Below are 19,172 nucleotides of genomic sequence, written 5' to 3' on the forward strand. Positions count from 1 at the left end.
TGAGATGTAACATAGTAGTTCCTCGTGCAGGTGTACCTCTCCCCACTGCTCAACAAGGACTTCAAAGAACTAGACGGTCGACGTAAGCGACAACTCCTCAAAGACTCCACCCCATCAGGTGGAGGCATGGCCAACGGAGGCCCTCGCCCCATCCAGGTGTTACCCTCCCACCGCCTTACCAGTGCCCGCATCGCAGAGCATCTGGGCAGCAGCCAGGACTTGGCCAAGATGCTGGCAGACTACCGTGCCCAAGGAGGCCGACTCCGACAGGAGGAGGCAGACCCCTTCGCCCAGCCACCGGTCCGGGAGGCTCTGCCGTCCAAGCACCCCGTCAAGGCTGATAGTGAGGAGGAGAAGCCAGGGGGACAGAATGACATGACCTGGGCCTCCAAGGTAGTTAGGACACATCACAATATAGGAGGTAGATGGCGCAGATCTCCAACAGTCTCACTGATGTATCTGTGGAGTTTGTTTGTAATGGAATAACTATCTATCTTAAAATCTCCCTTAACCAGTGCTAGTTTACTGATCAATGTGCTACTGATGAGAGCTCACCACTTCCCTCACTCTCCAGAGATATTAAGTCAGGGCTGAAGAGAAGTGCTTTATTGGATTGTAGCATTATGTGCTGTTTTTATGCTGTCGTTGACCACCATTACTTGTGTGTTTCAGCTGGACTGCCTGAACCCAGTGAACCATCAGAGACTCTGTGTTCTGTTCAGCAGCTCCTCTGCCCAGTCCAACAACGCCCCCAACCCTTGCGTCAGTCCCTGGTAAACCCCACCCAACCCTGGTGGTCTTCAATTCAATACTCCTTTATTTATCCCCTTAGGTGCAACAGAAGTGTTGTTGTGTACCAGCTGTGAAAGACCAACTGACTGAATTTTGAAAGGTCAGCTATTCACAAGTACTTATTTGTTCTCAACAGGATGGTCACGATGGAGTTCTACGGAAAGAATGACCTCACACTAGGAATATTCCTGGAGAGATACTGTTTCAGGTGAGGGGGAAATCTGAACCAGACAAATTGTGTTAGCGAATTTACAATAAAACCTTTTACATCCATTTGGTTGTCACTGATGTAATAAAAATCTAGCTCAATGAAGCACCTCTTCGTGTGTGTGTTTTACAGGCCGTCCTATCAATGCCCCAGTATGTTCTGTGAGACTCCCATGGTGCACCATGTGCGGCGGTTTGTCCATGGCAGTGGCTGTGTTCAGATCGTACTGAAGGAGCTGGACTCTCCTGTGCCTGGATACCAACACACCATCCTCAACTACTCCTGGTGCCGCATATGCAAACAGGTACAGTAACTTGTTAACTTATCTATTGCATGACTACCCCCAGGACTGCACGTTTGCTCTATAGCTAGCAACCCGAGTTCAACAAATCAAATGCTTGCTAATCAGCCAGTTCTTGGCTAGAGCATAAAGCTGCAGTCCAGGTCTGCTTAGCTTCAATCTCTCACACAGCGTTGATCCTTGTATTCTACTCTAATATACTCTCTTCTGCTCTACTTTACTCTAAAATCTCTTCTAATATATTTTACTCTACTACTATACTATAATTTACTCTCGCCTACTCTACTCTCTTCTACTCTACTATAATGTACTTTTCTACTCTATACTTTATTTTACTCTAGAGTAGGAGAGTAGAGTAGAATACAAGGATCAAAGCTGTGAGATTGAAGCTAAGCAGACTCTATACTTTACTCTACTCATACTAGTCTCTCTCCTACTCTACACTCCTACTATACTTGTATTTACTCTACTATACTGTTTTCTACTATACTCTCTTCATACTCCATTATACTAATTGATACTCTCTTCTACTATACTTTGCTCTCATCTATGCTGCTATACTTTCTTGTACTCTACTATCTTATACTATACTCTACCCTCCTACTCTAATTCTACTCTCTTACTATACTTTACACTCTTCTACTATAATTTACTTTCTTCTCTTCTACTCTATTATACTTTACTGTACCCTCTTCTACTCTACTCTACTATACTCCTACTCTACTCTCCTACTATAGTATAATTTACTCTTCTACTATATAATCTACTACTCATTTACTCTCCTACTATAATTTACTATTCTATTATACTCTACTATAATATCCTATTCTCTTCTCTTCTCTTCTACTATAATTTACTATCTCCTACTATACTATAGTAGAGTAGGAGAGCGTAACTTATAGTAGAAGAGAGTAGAATACAAGGATCAAAGCTGTGAGAGATTGAAGCTAAGCTGATCTACTCTATCATACTCTACTCTCCGCTACTTTACTCTCTTCTACTATACTTTCCTTTACTATATTCTATTTCCTACACCACCCCTACTCTCTTCTACTCTACTATACTTTACTCTCTTCTACTCTCTATACTCGTATATGCTACTTTCTTCTACTCTACTATACTCTTCTACTCTTTACTCTACTCTATTGTACCCTCCTACTTTACTCTACTATCATTTACTTCTATTCTATTTTATTCTACTCTACTCTCCTCTACTATACTCTTTTACTCTACTCTCCTACTGTACTATACTCTTTAACACTTTAATCTACTCTATACTTTACTCTACTATTCTATTCGACTCTACTATACTCCCCTACTATAATTTACTCTTCTACTGTACTATACCCCCTTACTATAATTTACTATTCTACTCTCCTACTGTACTATACCTCCCTACTTTAATGTACTCTTCTACTCTCCTACTCTATACTTTACTCTACTATTCTATTCGACTCTCCTATTCTACTCTACTATTCTACTCTACTATACTCTCCTACTATAATTTACTCTTCTACTCTATACTTTACTCTCCTATTCTACTCTCATATTCTACTCTACTCTCCTACTTTACTCTCCTACTGTACTATACTCTATTCTACTCTGTACTATACTCCTTCTCTACTCCTACTCTTTACTCTTCAAATATAATTTACTCTTTACTTTACTCTACTCTCTCCTACTACTATCCTACTTTACTCTCCTCTACTATACTATAATTTATTCTACTCTATACTTTATTTTACTCTACTCTCTTCTATGCTACTCTATATTATATTTTACTGTACCATATTCTACTCTACTCTCCTACTGTACTATACTCCCCTACTATAATGTTCTCTTCTACTATACTATAATTTACTCTTCTACTCTACTATCTTACTTTACTCTCTTCTACTCTACTATACTCTCCTACGATAATTTACTTCTCTATACATTATTTTACTCTACTCTCCTGCTGTACTATACTCTCCTACTATACTATACTCTCCTGCTGTACTCTACTCTCCTGCTGTACTATAATTGACTTCTACTCTCTCCTCTATACTTTATTTTACTCTCTACTATACTCTCTTCTACACTACTCTCCTACTCTATGCTCTACTCTACTCTCCTACTATACCTTCCTCCTCATTCCTACTCTGCTTTACCGGCCTACTATACTTTTCTTTACTCTCCAATACTTTACTCTACTCTCTTCATACTCCACTATCCTCTACTCTCCTACTCTGCTTTACTCTTCTACTCTACTATTTGCTATGCTACTCTACTCTCTTATACTCTATTCTACTCCTACTCCACTCTACACTATCCTGCTCCACTGCTACTCTCTCTTCTACTCTCCTACTCTAATTTACACTCTATTATATTCTCCTACTCTACTCACTTCTACTCTCTCTGTAGGTGACTCCTGTGGTGCCCCTGTCTAATGACTCGTGGTCCATGTCCTTTGCTAAGTACCTGGAGCTGAGGTTCTATGGTCACCAGTATACCAGGAGGGCTAATGCTGAGCCCTGTGGCCACTCCATCCACCATGACTACCATCAGTACTTCTCCTATAACCAGATGGTGGCCTCCTTCAGGTGGGAAACACAGGCCAGGGCTTTGACTTCTATCCAGCCATACATAATTTACCATTCTCACTACATCTTCAAATGACCTCTAAATACCAGAACATAAAGATCACTATAGTTATTGTTAGTGTGGTAAAATGTATATGCCCATCATGCCATTGTAATTGTCTAACCACCAGCTACATCTCAGTGAGACTGCTAGAGGTCTGCCTCCCTCCTCCTAAGATCTTCATCAGGAACCAGGGGCCCTCCAAGGGCCGGATGCAGCAGGACCTCAAGGACTTCTCACAGAAGTAACTGGTCTACCTGTTGTCTGTCTACCATGACCTTAACTTGCCTGATCCCAGATCTGTTTGTTCTGCATAGCCGACTCCTATGGTTATTGTCCTCTGACAATAACCATAGTAGTTGGCAAGATCGCACAAACAGATCTGGGACCAGGCTAGGAGTCTGAATAATCTATTTCTAACCAGTCCTTTTCCATTCTGTCCCTCTTGTCAGGGTGACTCAGGTGTACCTGGCCATAGATGACCGCCTCACCTCCCTGAAGACGGACACCTTCAGCAAGACACGCGAGCAGAAGATGGAGGACCTGTTTGCACAGAAAGATGTAGGTTGTTCCTCCAAAGGGCGGAACCACTGTGTATAGTATGCATAGCGCAGTGGAGGCTGGTGTCGCTTTACGTCGGACGACGGGCTCATTGGACTGGCTGGAATGGAACGGTATCAAACACATGTTTTCCATCCGTTTTGTTTGTGTGCGTGTTCAGATGGAGGAGGCAGATCTGCACAGCTGGATAGAGAAGCTGCAGGCTCGTCTCCAGGCCTGTGGTAGTGACTCCCCCCAGCAGCTCCAGACTGTACTGGAATCAGTGGTAGTGAAGAAACAGAGCCTGTGTGAAACACTGCAGTCCTGGAACAGCAGGTGAGAACCATAGAAATAAGAATGAATAGAACGGGCTTGGACACTCTGACCCTGCCTATCGACTGGTACACTCGCAATGTCTGCCTGGTATTGTGACGCAAAAATGTCCATGATATTTTGAAGTGTTCTATCAACTGATGCTCGATTGCCATGGTAATGTAGAATGTTCATTCAAATGATGCTGACTGATGTGGCTCATGCAATTGAGTGTCTTTTTTGTTATGTCATTTGATTTGACTCAACAAATCACAGCACGGATTGAAGGGTAAACTTATTGCTTTTACTTCCCGGCATGGGTACTCTCAAAATGGCTGCCAGCCCTTTTACTTCCCGGCATGGGTACTCTCAAAATGGCTGCCAGCCCTTTTACTTCCCGGCATGGGTACTCTCAAAATGGCTGCCAGTCCACCCATTGTGCCATCATTGACTTGAATGGAGATGCCTTTTCTATTCGTTCTTATTTCTATGGTGAGAACACTGACCTCAGAGCAGCTTTTAATGTTTAAACTTTTAGGGGCAGTTTCCTAGACACAGATCAAGCCTAGTCTTTGACTAAGAAGTACTTTTAATGGTTGAATCTCCATCTGTGTCCATAAAATTGGACCTTAGGGCTGAATTCTAACTTGGGATCAGACTTTCACATCAGAATCTATTTTATTAGTCACCTGCTTAGACTAACAGTGAAACGCTTACTGAAGGACCCTTCCCAACAGTGCCGAGAGAGAGGAACAGAGAAATGATTGATGTCATTGGGAGATCTTTCTAAGAATGGATTTGTTGAACCATGTAACCTCCAGGCTGCAGGACCTGTTCCAGCAGGAGAAGGGCAGGAAGCGTCTGTCTGTCCCAGCCAGCCCTGGGAGACACCGACAGACAGACGACAGCAAGGTCAGTGCAACAGATTCCTGATACAATTCAGATGATTGGACGTGCTTAGTATATGATAAGCACTTAGTGTAAGGAATGTTTCTTTTGTTTGACAGCCAAGTGCTCTGGAGTCCTCTCCACGCAACCCCTCCCCTTTAGTACAAAATGTTGACAAAGGTAAGGGGATTGGTTCAGCTTTCAGTCAGAATGCTATACTACTTCTCTCATTGGTGGACTGTAGTTGATGGGCGTGTCTGTTATTTGATGGACAGAGGATCGTCACCTCACTGCCATGCCCTCAAGCTGGGGGTCGTCATTGCTAGCGTTACCGTCACCAGGGGAGCCAGGCTCAGAACCCCTCTCGTCTGGACCCTGCTTTCCTGACCAGGATTCCGTCAGTATCCCAGAGGGTGAACACACACACATTAGCTTCCTGTTCTTTCTCTGGATCTACAGTGCGTATCAAAATACAGACCACTCCTGTCCTTAAATTCATTCTCGTTGTCTCCTAGATGTGTTTGATGGACACCTGTTGGGCTCCAATGACAGCCAGGTGAAAGAGAAGTCCACCATGAAGGCCATTCTAGCCAACCTGATGCCAGGCAACAGTTACAACTCTATCCCATTCCCATTGTGTGTACATTATGACTTTCTCTGAATAGGCTTTTGGCTTGTAGTATAAGTTGTTCCATGATCAGCCAAATAAGATGTAAATGCCCATACTATATTGAGCCCTGTTCATTTTCTTACTTTGTTGTAATGTTTAGCTTGAATCCTAGTGTCGACTGGAAAAATCATCAATATCTCAGGTGCCACATACTGCCGGTGTGCACTTGAGCAAGGCACTTAACCGCTAACCTGCTCCAGGGCACTGCTCTGCTCTGTGGGTGACCCTGTGCTGCCATGTTGTTGTGTGTTTCGAGACTGGGCACTGTGAAAGCCCAAATGAAAAATATCCTAATATAATGGATCAATAAAGAGTGTATTGTATTGTGACGTTGTTGTGTCCGTTGTTCGTCAGTGAACCAGACAAGCATTACCTGATGTATGAGCATGAGAGAGTGCCCATCGCCGTGTGTGAGAGAGAACCCAGCTCCATCATCTCATTCGCTCTCAGGTAACAGCTCCTGTCCAACTCTTCTCCAGTCTCTTCACATGCCTGACTTTTCTGTTCAAATGTGTATTTTGTTGTTCTAATGATATTTGAATGACCTCTGCCCAACCTCTAGCTGTAAGGAGTATAAGAGTACTCTGGATGAACTGTGGAAGACAACATTGAAGACAGGAGGCGAGGACACCACCCTGTCCACCAGGTATACCACACTGCTCCTGCAGATGTCAACTGTGTGTGTGTGTGTTACCTGAAGTATAATCCTATCTTGTCTGTGTGCAGCTCTGGAGAGAGCCGGGTCAAGAACAGCCCAGCCAAGCCCAACGAGACAGCCTCCTCCCAGATGGGTCTGGGCCGCAGCAGCATGGACTCTGAGCCTCTTAGTGAGTAGTGGTCCTCTTAGTGAGTAGTGGTCAAGGGGCAACATGAGTGGGGGGGGTGCTAGAAAATCAGTTTAGCTCTGTTCTGATGTAGTATGTAATGTTTCTGGAGCTCCTAGCATGTTTTTCTTCTGCTCTGAACAGAAGATACAGACATAGGAGACAACCATAAGAAGTCAACAGGAAACCCTCATATTGAATTACGTGAGTAAATGCATTTCTCATTGGATTTCCCTTTGGAATGGCATCACCTCTTAGCCTGCAAACTTCCTCTCAATAATAAGCATAAGGCCTAGTCCGTAATCCATCTCATTCTGTCTCTCCCCTGCAGAGTTCTCTGATGCCAACGCTAAGTTCTACTGTAGGATCTACTATGCTGAGGAGTTTCACAAGATGAGAGCAGAAATAATGGAGAGTACGGAGGATGACTTTGTTCGCTCGCTGTCCCACTGTGTCAACTGGCAGGCCCGCGGTGGCAAGTCTGGGGCCGTCTTCTATGCCACCGAAGGTGACTGGCAACACCAGAGCCATATTTTATTTTTAACTTCTATTTACCAGGAAGTCCCATTTGAGGTCAAGAGACTCCTTTTAAATATGTCTGTTGTACCTCACTGTGTATCTTTACCCTCCCTCAGATGACCGATACATTCTGAAGCAGATGCCCAGACTAGAGGTTCAGTCCTTCCTGGACTTTGCCCCTCACTACTTCACCTACATCACTGGAGCCGTGCAGCAGAAGGTAAACTACAGTACCCCCAGCTAACTACGCTACGCATCTGGCTTCAGGTCTAGCACAAATAAAGTTAAATTAACTTAAATAGATGATACACTATATACGAAGGTATGTAGACACCACTTTCATTTAGTGGAATCGACTATTTCAGCCACGCCCGTTGCTGACAGGTGTATAAAATCGAGCACACAGCCTTCCAATCTCCATAGTCAAACATTGGCAGTAGAATGGCCTTACTGAAGATCTCCGTGACTTTCAACGTGGCACCATCATAGGATGCCACCTTTCCAAGTCAGTTTGTCAAATTTCTACCCTGCTAGAACTTCCCCGGTCAACTGTAAGTGCTGTTATTGTGAAGTGGAAATGTCTAGGAGCAACAACGTCTCAGCCGCGAAGTGGTAGGCCACACAAGCTCACAGAACTAGACTGCCGAGTGCTGAAGCTCGTAGCGCATAAAAATCGTCTGTCCTCAGTTGCAACACTCACTACCGAGTTCCAAACTGCCTCTGGAAGCAATGTCAGCACGAGCAGTTCGTCGGGAGCTTCATGAAATTGGTTTCCATGTCCGAGCAGCCGTGCACAAGTCTAAGATTGCCACGCGTCGGCTGGAGTGGTGTAAAGCTTGCTGCCATTGGAACAGTGGAAACGTGTTCTCTAGAGTGATGAATCACGCTTGACCATCTGGCAGTCCGACTAATGAATCTGGGTTTGGCGGATGCCAGGAGAACTCTACCTGCCCCAATGCATAGTGCCAACTGTAAAGTTTGGTGGAGGAGGAATTTAATGCTACAGCATACAATGACATTCTAGACAATTCTGTGCTTTCAACTTTGTGGCAACAGTTTGCAGACGGCCCTTTCCTGTTTCAACAAGACAACACCCCCGTGCATTAAGCGAGGTCCATACAGAAAGGATTTGTTGAGATCGGTGTGGAAGAACTTGACTGGCCTGCACAGAGCCCTGACCTCAACTCCATCAAACACCTTTGGGATGAATTGGAACGCAGACTGCAAGCCAGGCCTAATCACCCAACATCCGTGCTGACCTCACTAATGCTCTTATGGCTGAGTGGAAGCAAGTCCCCCCAGCAATGTTCCAACATCTACTGGAAAGCCTTCTCAGAAGAGTGGAGGATGTTGGGGCAGCAAAGGGGGACCAACTCCATATTAATGCCCATGATTTTGGGATGAGATGTTCGACTAGCAGGTGTCCACATACTTTTGGTCATGCAATGTATATATGGAGTTGGTTTGCTGTGCTTGGCCTTGCTTTTTAAGTAATACATTTATAAAGATAATTCATTTAATTTGAGGAAATCCAATTTTATTAAACATATTGTACTTGTTTTATATTGTTAGATTTCTTAGTTCTATGACATTGTATATGCAGGGCTCCCTTGAAAAAGAAAAGCTGGTCTCAATGGTCTCTCGCAGATAAAATAAAAATGTCAATGAGCTGTGTTCTTGTCGTTGTGATGGATGGCTGGTTATTGCAACACAGTCCTGTCCTAAACCCAGTTTGTCCCACAGCGTCCCACTGCCCTGGCTAAGATCCTGGGTGTGTACCGGATCGGCTACAAGAACTCCCAGAACAACTCTGAGAAGAAGCTGGACCTTCTTGTCATGGAGAACCTGTTCTATGGCAGGAAGATGGCCCAGGTGTTCGACCTCAAGGGTTCTCTGAGGAACCGCAACGTCAAGACCGAGTCTGGGAAGGAGAGCTGTGAGGTGAGCATGGCGCTAGTCTAGCAGGGCTGGGCCATGGGTTCGATTCCCACCTAAGGCCACATACATTACAGTGATTGCATAAATTTTGTAAGTTGCTTTGTTTTACGTATGTGTTGTGTTAACCAGATACAGTGCATAAAGAAAGTATTCAGACCCCTTCCGTTCTTCCACATTTTGTTACGTTACAGCCTTATTCTAATATTTATTAAATGCATTGTTTTCACAGTACCCCATAATGACAAAGCAAATTTTTTTTTGGGGGGGGGGGGGAATGAATAAAAAATGTAAAACAAATACCCTTTGCGATGAGACTTGAAATTGAGCTCAGGTGCATCCTGTTTCCAATAACGACCGTTGAATAAAAACATGAGCTAAATGGCATCATTCTATATTAGGTGGTTCTGCTGGATGAGAACCTACTGAAGCTGGTCCATGACAACCCTCTGTACATCAGAGCCCACTGCAAGGCCATCCTCAGGGCTGCTATCCACAGTGATGCCTACTTCCTGTCTAGTCACCTGATCATAGACTACTCTCTGCTGGTTGGACGAGACGACTCCACAGACGAGCTGGTGGTGGGAATCATAGGTGAGGGGAAAAGCTTGATCTTTTTCAAATGTGTTCTCATTGGCTATAACGTTCATTGTTATACATAAACTGTTTTACTGGTGTTTTTATAGAAAATCATTCTTAATTTCTCCATGCATGCTGCTTCAAAAGGGCATTTGAGTGACATTGTACTTTGCTATATTTCTAAAACAAACATTCCTCCCATTGTTTCAGATTACATACGGACGTTCACATGGGATAAGAAGCTTGAGATGGTGGTGAAATCCACAGGGATTCTGGGAGGGCAAGGTAATTCATCTGACACCTCCTTCCCTGTACATTCGTCCTTGAAGTCTATTTTAAGATTGTGCCCTTTCACGTTTTTAGCTTTGATCTCTAGTAATTAGTTAACTGTATAAAAACCTTTTTTTTTTTTTCTTCCTGTAAATGAAAAACGCAATACAAATAAAATGTATTATAAACGTTTTGTGTCTCGCACACAGGTAAGATGCCCACGGTGGTCTCTCCAGAGCTGTACCGAGCCCGTTTCTGTGAGGCTATGGACAAATACTTCCTCATGGTGCCTGACCACTGGACAGGGCTGGGGGTCAACTGCTGAACTGTTACACCAGGGAGCTAGCCTGAGTCCCAGACCTGTTTGTGTTGTCTAGCCAATTCCTATGTCATTTTTACAGCATAAATGGATCTGGGACTCAGGCTAGCAGGGAGCTGCTAGCTACAGAACACAACATGGGCATCAGTCACTAAGGTGGAGAGGAGACCACAATGCAGAAAAAGCCTTATCCCAATAGGGAACCATAATAGCACACTGGGTTGATGGATGAAGGAAAATAATAGAGGAGGAAGATTAATGTCTTTTTCGTTGTGATGAAATGGCCAGTTTGTACGACTCAATCATTCCATAATAATTATCATAGAATCTTGCACAGGTAGTTTAAACTGTTTTGTCATAAACTAGACAAGTGAATATTCATGACTGTTCTTTGGCATGACTGAAGACAGTTTTTCCTGACCTGGAAAGAAAAACTCTTGTCCCTAATGACATATTTCCCAGAGGGAAGAGATTATTTTGAAGGGCCAATTTTTCTAACTGTTTCACAAGATCACTGAGAGAGCACAAATAATCTTACTTGGTCCTAGTTTGAACAAACAAATTGATGTAAATGTACAGAGATGATGTAATTAAAGATTATTAACTGATTTCACAAGGTTTTAAACCTTAGTGTCAGATGTTTTTGTTGGCCTCCCGTCTTGTAAGTCTACATAGATTTGATGGTAGAAAGTCATTGTTCATCACTACATGTAATGGAGATAATTTTACCGGTATGTTGACTCCTTACCCACTTATATAATCTAGGCATTTGAGGTTTCCAAGACTGAACTAGAGGATCTATTCTCTCAGGTAAGCTTCAGATGGCCAAAAACATTAGCTATATTTAGTTTACTTGATAACAAATAGGGAAGCAAGCAAATCACACACAGAACTAAATTAAAACAGATTTTTATAGAATTGTACAATTCCTATAAAACAAAGGGAAGCTGACAAACAACCTTCAGCATTTCATACTGAATCAGGAACTGGTATGAAAATCAAACACAGTGATACGATTGTCACGACTGACGTAATACGGACAGACCATCTGCATTTCAAATGCCACCCTATTCCCTATAGTGCATGACTTTTGAGCAGGGCCCCTAGGGTTCTGGTCAAAAGTAGTGCACTATTTAGGGAATAGCTTGCCATTTGGGACAGAACTGAAACTCCCCGTTTCTTAGTTCCAACGACAAGCATTTAGAAACGGAGGCATTGTGCTTTCTTTGTGTGCTCTGGGGGAGAGTTATTACAATGACACGGTATGTACAAAAGCAGAAACCAATTTCCTTTCGTCAGACATCTTGTAGCAGGCATATATATATATATATATATATATACACACACACAGGCATGCCTGACCATAACTGAGTTTCTTTTTCAGGGTTAGAAGTGACAGGATACTCATTAGAGCAGGGCTGTCCAAGCCTGTTCCTGGAGAGCTTCCCTCCTGTAGGTTCACTCCAAACCTGTTCCTGGAGCGCTACCCTCCTGTAGGTTTTCACTCCAACCCTGTTCCTGGAGAGCTACCCTCCTGTAGGTTTTCACTCTAACCCCAATTGAAACTAACCTGATTCAGTTTATCAACCAGCTAATTATTAGAATAAGGTGTGCTTGATTAGGCTTGGAGTGAAAAACCTACAGGACAGTGGCTCTCCAGGAACAGGGTTGGAGTGAAAAACCTACAGGACAGTGGCTCTCCAGGAACAGGGTTGGAGTGAAAAACCTACAGGACAGTGGCTCTCCAGGAACAGGGTTGGAGAACCCTGCGTTTAGGGGATACACTTTTTTGGGAGAATAGAAATTTTAAAAGGTGTAACAAGGCACTGGACACGTTTAAGAGACACATTGCAGGTAGGTCGCCAACAGACGGTAAACGAGGATGGAGGGAGGGTTATAGGAAATGAAGAGTGATCAAGGTCCTGCTGTCCTTTGTACCATAATATAAATGTGAATAAATACCGTACAGGTGTCAACCTTTTCACTGGAGACCTGATCTGACATACTGTATCTGGGCATGTCATTTACTGAAACGCTATGGACCTGTAACACGAGGGACAGAAGTTTCCTAACTGACCACGTGACAGGATCAGGAACAACTCAGTGCCCAATGTCATATTTCTATTGGTGTGGGAACACAAGAGGTTGAAAATGATGCCACTTCTTTGCATAAAGGCGATACTCTGACTATACATACACTGTAACTAGAGGAAAGCATTCTACCCTGTTTCTCTATAATAAGCTTATAAGTGAATTCTGGAATTGTGCTCCAGTTGGTTTGTGCTATACTCACATCACTGGGCAGATAGACAGAGCAGGGCGTACCTTTCAATGCATACCTAGGCTACCCAGACACAAACATCAACATAAATACTTATGTTAAGTCAATATTTGGTACATCAACCAACCAAAAGAGAAAAGGTTACAATTCTACTTTTCTTCATCCTTGGGTCTCTTTTCATAAGAAGAAAAAAAAGGTATCAGCCTGTCATTGATCGCCAAGCTGAGACGCAGTACCAAGAGTGATCTGGAAAAGAAGCACCAGCAGACAGAATCACAGTTAGGTTAAGGGTCAAGCTCCATCCCTCCAGCCTTTAGGGGGAACAAAGTCCTGTACAAGCCCCACGGAGAGGTTCTGCTCTGGGACACGAGCAAGGAATCAGGGGAGGTCGGGTGGTGGGAGAGTGCTGATCTTCAGGCATCCAGGTAGTCTGATAAGAGTCAGGGTCATAGATCATAGGGGTCAAAAGGTTTCTGAGTCCGAGTCGTTTTCAGTGGCGCCCTGACTGGCACTGCCCTCGCTAGAGGGGTCCGAGGGGGCCTTGGGGCTGCGAGGGCCGTGGGAGCTTTTCCCCTCCCTGGGTAGGGCTCTCAGGAGGAAACCTGTGGAGGGCGCACCGGAGCTGCAAGGGGAGCAGAAAGGTATCATGGTAGCCAGAATGAGAGCCAGACAGTCAGCCACCTCCCTGCTAGGAGCGCAAGCCAGAGCAGGGGTCAAACCTGGGGGAGAGAGAGAGTGGGCGGGATAGGTAGGGTGGGAGAGAGAGAGATAGGAAGGGAGATAGTTGGGAAGATGGAGAAAGAGATATAGGGGGAAGAAAACATGGAAGAAGTAGGGGGAAGTGAAGCAAAAAAACAGAGAGATGGGAGGACAACAGGAGAAGGCAGCATTCAATCAGAACACAGCCAGCCCAGACACCAGACAGAACACAGCCAGCCCAGACACCAGACAGTACCCAGCCAGCCCAGACACCAGACAGAACACAGCCAGCCCAGACACCAGACAGAACACAGCCAGCCCAAACACCAGACAGAACACAGCCAGCCCAGACACCAGACAGAACACAGCCAGCCCAGACACCAGCCAGAACACAGCCAGCCCAGACACAACACAGCCAGCCCAGACACCAGACAGTACACAGCCAGCCCAGATACCAGACAGTACACAGCCAGCCCAGATACCAGACAGTACACAGCCAGCCCAGACACCAGACAGTACACAGCCAGCCCAGATACCAGACAGTACCCAGCCAGCCCAGACACCAGACAGTACACAGCCAGCCCAGACACCAGATAGTACCCAGCCAGCCCAGATACCAAACAGTACACAGCCAGCCCGGATACCAGACAGTACCCAGCCAGCCCAGATACCAGACAGTACCCAGCCAGCCCAGACACCAGACAGTACACAGCCAGCCCATACACCAGACAGTACCCAGCCAGCCCAGACACTACCCAGCCAGCCCAAACACCAGACAGTATACAGCCAGCCCAGACACCAGACAGTACCCAGCCAGCCCAGACACCAGACAGTACCCAGCCAGCCCAGACACCAGACAGTACCCAGCCAGCCCAGACACCAGACAGTACACAGCCAGCCCAGACACCAGACAGTACCCAGCCAGCCCAGACACCAGACAGTACCCAGCCAGCCCAGACACCAGACAGTACCCAGCCAGCCCAGGCACCAGACAGTACCCAGCCAGCCCAGACACCAGACGGTACACAGCCAGCCCAGACACCAGACAGTACACAGCCAGCCCAGACACCAGACAGTACCCAGCCAGCCCAGACACCAGACAGTACCCAGCCAGCCCAGACACCAGACAGTACACAGCCAGCCCAGATACCAGACAGTACCCAGCCAGCCCAGACACCAGACAGTACCCAGCCAGCCCAGACACCAGACAGTACCCAGCCAGCCCATACACCAGACAGTACCCAGCCAGCCCAGACACCAGACAGTACCCAGCCAGCCCATACACCAGACAGTACCCAGCCAGCCCAGACACCAGACAGTACCCAGCCAGCACAGATACCAGACAGTACCCAGCCAACCCAGACACCAGACAGTACCCAGCCAGCCCAGACACCAGACAGTACCCAGCCAGCCCAGACACCAGACAGTACACAGCCAGCCCAGACACCAGACAGTACCCAGCCATCCCAGACACCAGACAGTACCCAGCCAGCCCAGACATCAGACAGTACCCAGCCAGCCCAGACACCAGACAGTACCCAGCCAGCCCAGACACCAGACAGTACCCAGCCAACCCAGACACCAGACAGTACCCAGCCAGCCCAAACACCAGATAGTACCCAGCCAGCCCAGACACCAGACAGTACCCAGCCAGCCCAGATACCAGACAGTACACAGCCAGCCCAGACACCAGACAGTACACAACCAGCCCAGATATCAGACAGTACCCAGCCAGCCCAAACACCAGATAGTACCCAGCCAGCCCAGACACCAGACAGTACCCAGCCAGCCCAGATACCAGACAGTACACAGCCAGCCCAGACACCAGACAGTACACAACCAGCCCAGATATCAGACAGTACCTAGCCAGATACCAGACATACCCAGCCAGCCCAGACACCAGACAGTACACAACCACTACACAGGTATACAAACCTAAATCGCTGAACATAATGACAAGGGCCATGAGTTTTTCCTAGTCAGGTGACAAGTGTCAGGAAAATGTCCCGGCCTTAATGAAATTACTGGACAGGTGGGGCTGGGACAGATAGCTACAAACCAGGAAGCTGCATAGATACCTCTAGCCTACCAGAGCACAGACAGCTGTAGCTAGCTACATAGACATGCCAAAACCACAGAACCACAGACAGCTGTAACTAGCTACATAGACATGCCAACACCACAGATCCACAGACAGCTGTAACTAGCTACATAGACATGCCAACACCACAGACAGCTGTAACTAGCTACATAGACATGCCAACACCACAGAACCACAGACAGCTGTAACTAGCTACATAGACATGCCAACACCACAGAACCACAGGCAGCTGTAGCTAGCTACATAGACATGCCAACACCACAGAACCACAGACAGCTGTAACTAGCTACATAGACATGCCAACACCACAGAACCACAGACAGCTGTAACTAGCTACATAGACATGCTAACACCACAGAACCACAGACAGCTATAGCTAGCTACATAGACATGCCAACACCACAGAACCACAGACAGCTGTGGCTAGCTACATAGACATGCTAACACCACAGAACCACAGACAGCTGTAACTAGCTACATAGACATGCCAACACCACAGAACCACAGACAGCTGTAGCTAGCTACATAGACATGCCAACACCACAGAACCACAGACAGCTGTAGCTAGCTACATAGACATGCTAACACCACAGAACCACAGACAGCTGTAACTAGCTACATAGACATGCCAACACCACAGAACCACAGACAGCTGTAGCTAGCTACATAGACATGCCAACACCACAGAACCACAGACAGCTGTAGCTAGCTACATAGACATGCTAACACCACAGACAGCTGATATAAAAGCAGCATGCAGTTAGATCCCTTTAACACACTGGTACCGGTTCATGCCCAGACCAGGTCGCGGTTTTCCCAAAAGTATCTTTAGGTTATGTTCATCGGTAGAGCCATAGGATCCTATGGTTCTAAAATGAACTTAACCTTAAGATGCTTTTGGGGAACCGTGCCCAGATCTGTAGACCTACCGTTCTCATCCAACGTCTGAACACTGGCCCCCCTGGACAGCAGCTCCTGGACAGCCTGCTTCAGACCGCTATGGGCCGCTAGGTGGAGGGGCCTGGCAGGGACAGACCAATCAGAAGGTTTGTGGTGGTTTTGTAGTTGGGAGGGACTAAATCTAGACACTTATCTAGACACTCGCACCCCAGAAGTAAATTGATGTAGCTAGCGCACAGCTCTGACATTAACCATGGCCTATCTCTGACGAACACTTACGTCTGCAGTGCTGCGTTGGTGGAACCTATGAGAACAGTGTCCTTCAGCCTCTCCAGGATGAATAGTACACAGTCCTCCTTTCCCTGAGAGAGGAAGAGAAGGAAGAGATGAATAGAGTGAAGAGAGGAAGGGAAGAAGAGAGGAAGATAGTGAAGCCAAATAAATGTTACATTCTTTTCATATATAATACACTATGTGTAAATATGGAGTTTGAATATGGTACAAATGTCATGTCAACGAAATTGGGAGATCAATCCCCCTAGTGGATACTCACGTTACTGCAAGCCAGGTGGAGCGCGGTGTTACCATTCTGGTCCACCAACCTCAGGCTGGCGTTGGCACTGGTCAGCAGCACCTCTACAGTCCCGACTCTTCCCTTCTCTGCAGCCATCATCAGCGCACTGCGCCCTGATTGGTCCACAGCATCCACAGGTGCATCATGGGCCAGAAGCAGCTGAACACAGTCCACATGACCAGAGAACGCTGCAGCATGGAGTGGAGTCCTGAGAGATGGAGGGGGAGGGATATGTGAGGAGAGGAAAATGAACAGAAGGAAGAATAGAGAACAAAAAAAACATGGAAATTAGTGATTGAGATCGAGGGTTGAAATTGAGTGATTGAAATTGAGAACAGGCTGTGTGATATACAGCTGTCTGATGACCTACCGATCCTTAGCGTCCTTACAGCTGGCCATGTCTGATCCAATGGCTTCCAGCAGTAGTGAGGCACAGGGTTCATGATCATTCACCCTGAGAACCAAAACATAATGTAAACACTGAGCTCCATAAGGTAAAACACAGTCAACACTGAGATCTAATAATCAACAATGAGGTCTTATAGTCAACACTGAGGTCTATAGTCAACACAGGGGTCTAATAGTCAACACTGAGGTCTAATAGTCAACACTGAGGTCTAATAGTCAACACTGAGGTCCTATAGGCAACACTGAGGTCTATAGGCAACACTGAGGTCAAATAGTCAACACAGAGGTCTAATAGACAACACTGAGGTCTAATAGACAACACTGAGGTCTAATAGACAACACCGAGGTCTATAGTCAACACAGGTCTTTAGTCAACACTGAGATCTATGGGCAACACTGTGCATTATATAGTTGATCAATAAGGACAATAAATGTATAGACTTACACAGCACAGTGCAGAGGAGTGAAGGGGTTCCCATCGATACAGGGACAACCTTTCTGCTCCAGCAGTACCTCCACACAGCCCTCGTGACCTGGACACACAAACAAGATCAGTAGAAGATGCACACGTAAAAGTTATTCCACATGAAAGGTATTCCACATAAAATACATTCCACATAAAAGGTATGCATTGAGGCAAAATGAGGCAGAACATTGAATGAGATTTGGACTACAAAGCCATGGTTAGAGGCTGGACTGCAGTAGGTTGGTTTAGTAACTGACCATAGTAGCAGGCCCAGTGCAGTAGGTTGGTTTAGTAACTGACCATAGTAGCAGGCCCAGTGCAGTAGGTTGGTTTAGTAACTGACCATAGTAGCAGGCCCAGTGCAGTAGGTTGGTTTAGTAACTGACCATAGTAGCAGGCCCAGTGCAGTAAGTTGGTTTAGTAACTGACCATAGTAGCAGGCCCAGTGCAGTAGGTTGGTTTAGTAACTGACCATAGTAGCAGGCCCAGTGCAGTAGGTTGGTTTAGTAACTGACCATAGTAGCAGGCCCAGTGCAGTAGGTTGGTTTAGTAACTGACCATAGTAGCAGGCCCAGTGCAGTAGGTTGATTTAGTAACTGACCATAGTAGCAGGCCCAGTGCAGTAAGTTGGTTTAGTAACTGACCATAGTAGCAGGCCCAGTGCAGTAAGTTGGTTTAGTAACTGACCATAGTAGCAGGCCCAGTGCAGTAGGTTGGTTTAGTAACTGACCATAGTAGCAGGCCCAGTGCAGTAGGTTGGTTTAGTAACTGACCATAGTAGCAGGCCCAGTGCAGTAAGTTGGTTTAGTAACTGACCATAGTAGCAGGCCCAGTGCAGTAGGTTGGTTTAGTAACTGACCATAGTAGCAGGCCCAGTGCAGTAGGTTGGTTTAGTAACTGACCATAGTAGCAGGCCCAGTGCAGTAGGTTGGTTTAGTAACTGACCATAGTAGCAGGCCCAGTG

The 19,172-nt window shown here is 45.9% G+C and overlaps 2 protein-coding genes across 14 annotated transcripts in view; one reads left to right on the forward strand and one right to left on the reverse strand.

Moving 5' to 3' along the window:
- LOC109870644 (1-phosphatidylinositol 3-phosphate 5-kinase) overlaps window positions 1-11,388 on the forward strand; it is a 33,727-nt gene extending 22,339 nt beyond the window's left edge. For all 8 annotated transcript variants that reach the window (XM_020461217.2, XM_020461225.2, XM_020461219.2 and 5 more), the window contains 22 exons: window positions 31-393; window positions 673-773; window positions 929-1,000; window positions 1,133-1,304; window positions 3,705-3,883; window positions 4,054-4,167; window positions 4,376-4,484; window positions 4,645-4,799; window positions 5,597-5,687; window positions 5,783-5,843; window positions 5,939-6,076; window positions 6,179-6,299; window positions 6,688-6,783; window positions 6,896-6,979; window positions 7,060-7,160; window positions 7,302-7,361; window positions 7,489-7,665; window positions 7,793-7,896; window positions 9,420-9,617; window positions 10,013-10,205; window positions 10,401-10,475; window positions 10,670-11,388. In XM_020461217.2, coding sequence (XP_020316806.1) covers window positions 31-393; window positions 673-773; window positions 929-1,000; window positions 1,133-1,304; window positions 3,705-3,883; window positions 4,054-4,167; window positions 4,376-4,484; window positions 4,645-4,799; window positions 5,597-5,687; window positions 5,783-5,843; window positions 5,939-6,076; window positions 6,179-6,299; window positions 6,688-6,783; window positions 6,896-6,979; window positions 7,060-7,160; window positions 7,302-7,361; window positions 7,489-7,665; window positions 7,793-7,896; window positions 9,420-9,617; window positions 10,013-10,205; window positions 10,401-10,475; window positions 10,670-10,785 — 2,880 coding nt within the window. In that variant the 3' untranslated portion in view covers window positions 10,786-11,388. The remainder of the gene's footprint in view (window positions 1-30; window positions 394-672; window positions 774-928; window positions 1,001-1,132; window positions 1,305-3,704; window positions 3,884-4,053; window positions 4,168-4,375; window positions 4,485-4,644; window positions 4,800-5,596; window positions 5,688-5,782; window positions 5,844-5,938; window positions 6,077-6,178; window positions 6,300-6,687; window positions 6,784-6,895; window positions 6,980-7,059; window positions 7,161-7,301; window positions 7,362-7,488; window positions 7,666-7,792; window positions 7,897-9,419; window positions 9,618-10,012; window positions 10,206-10,400; window positions 10,476-10,669) is intronic.
- Window positions 11,389-11,672: 284 nt separating this feature from the next.
- Window positions 11,673-19,172, reverse strand: part of LOC109870750 (serine/threonine-protein phosphatase 6 regulatory ankyrin repeat subunit B-like) — a 56,324-nt gene continuing 48,824 nt past the window's right edge. For 4 of the 6 annotated variants that reach the window (XM_031805536.1, XM_031805537.1, XM_031805540.1 and 1 more), the window contains 6 exons: window positions 18,188-18,275; window positions 17,705-17,788; window positions 17,314-17,542; window positions 17,040-17,122; window positions 16,790-16,881; window positions 11,673-13,779 (listed from right to left, as the gene is read on the reverse strand). In XM_031805536.1, the coding sequence (XP_031661396.1) occupies window positions 13,523-13,779; window positions 16,790-16,881; window positions 17,040-17,122; window positions 17,314-17,542; window positions 17,705-17,788; window positions 18,188-18,275 (833 nt within the window). In that variant the 3' untranslated portion in view covers window positions 11,673-13,522. The remainder of the gene's footprint in view (window positions 13,780-16,789; window positions 16,882-17,039; window positions 17,123-17,313; window positions 17,543-17,704; window positions 17,789-18,187; window positions 18,276-19,172) is intronic. The other 2 variants (XM_031805538.1, XM_031805539.1) reach the window with 1 other exon arrangement.

The sequence above is a fragment of the Oncorhynchus kisutch genome, linkage group LG26 (genome assembly GCF_002021735.2).
Source record: "Oncorhynchus kisutch isolate 150728-3 linkage group LG26, Okis_V2, whole genome shotgun sequence".
NCBI classification, from domain to species: Eukaryota; Metazoa; Chordata; class Actinopteri; order Salmoniformes; family Salmonidae; genus Oncorhynchus; species Oncorhynchus kisutch.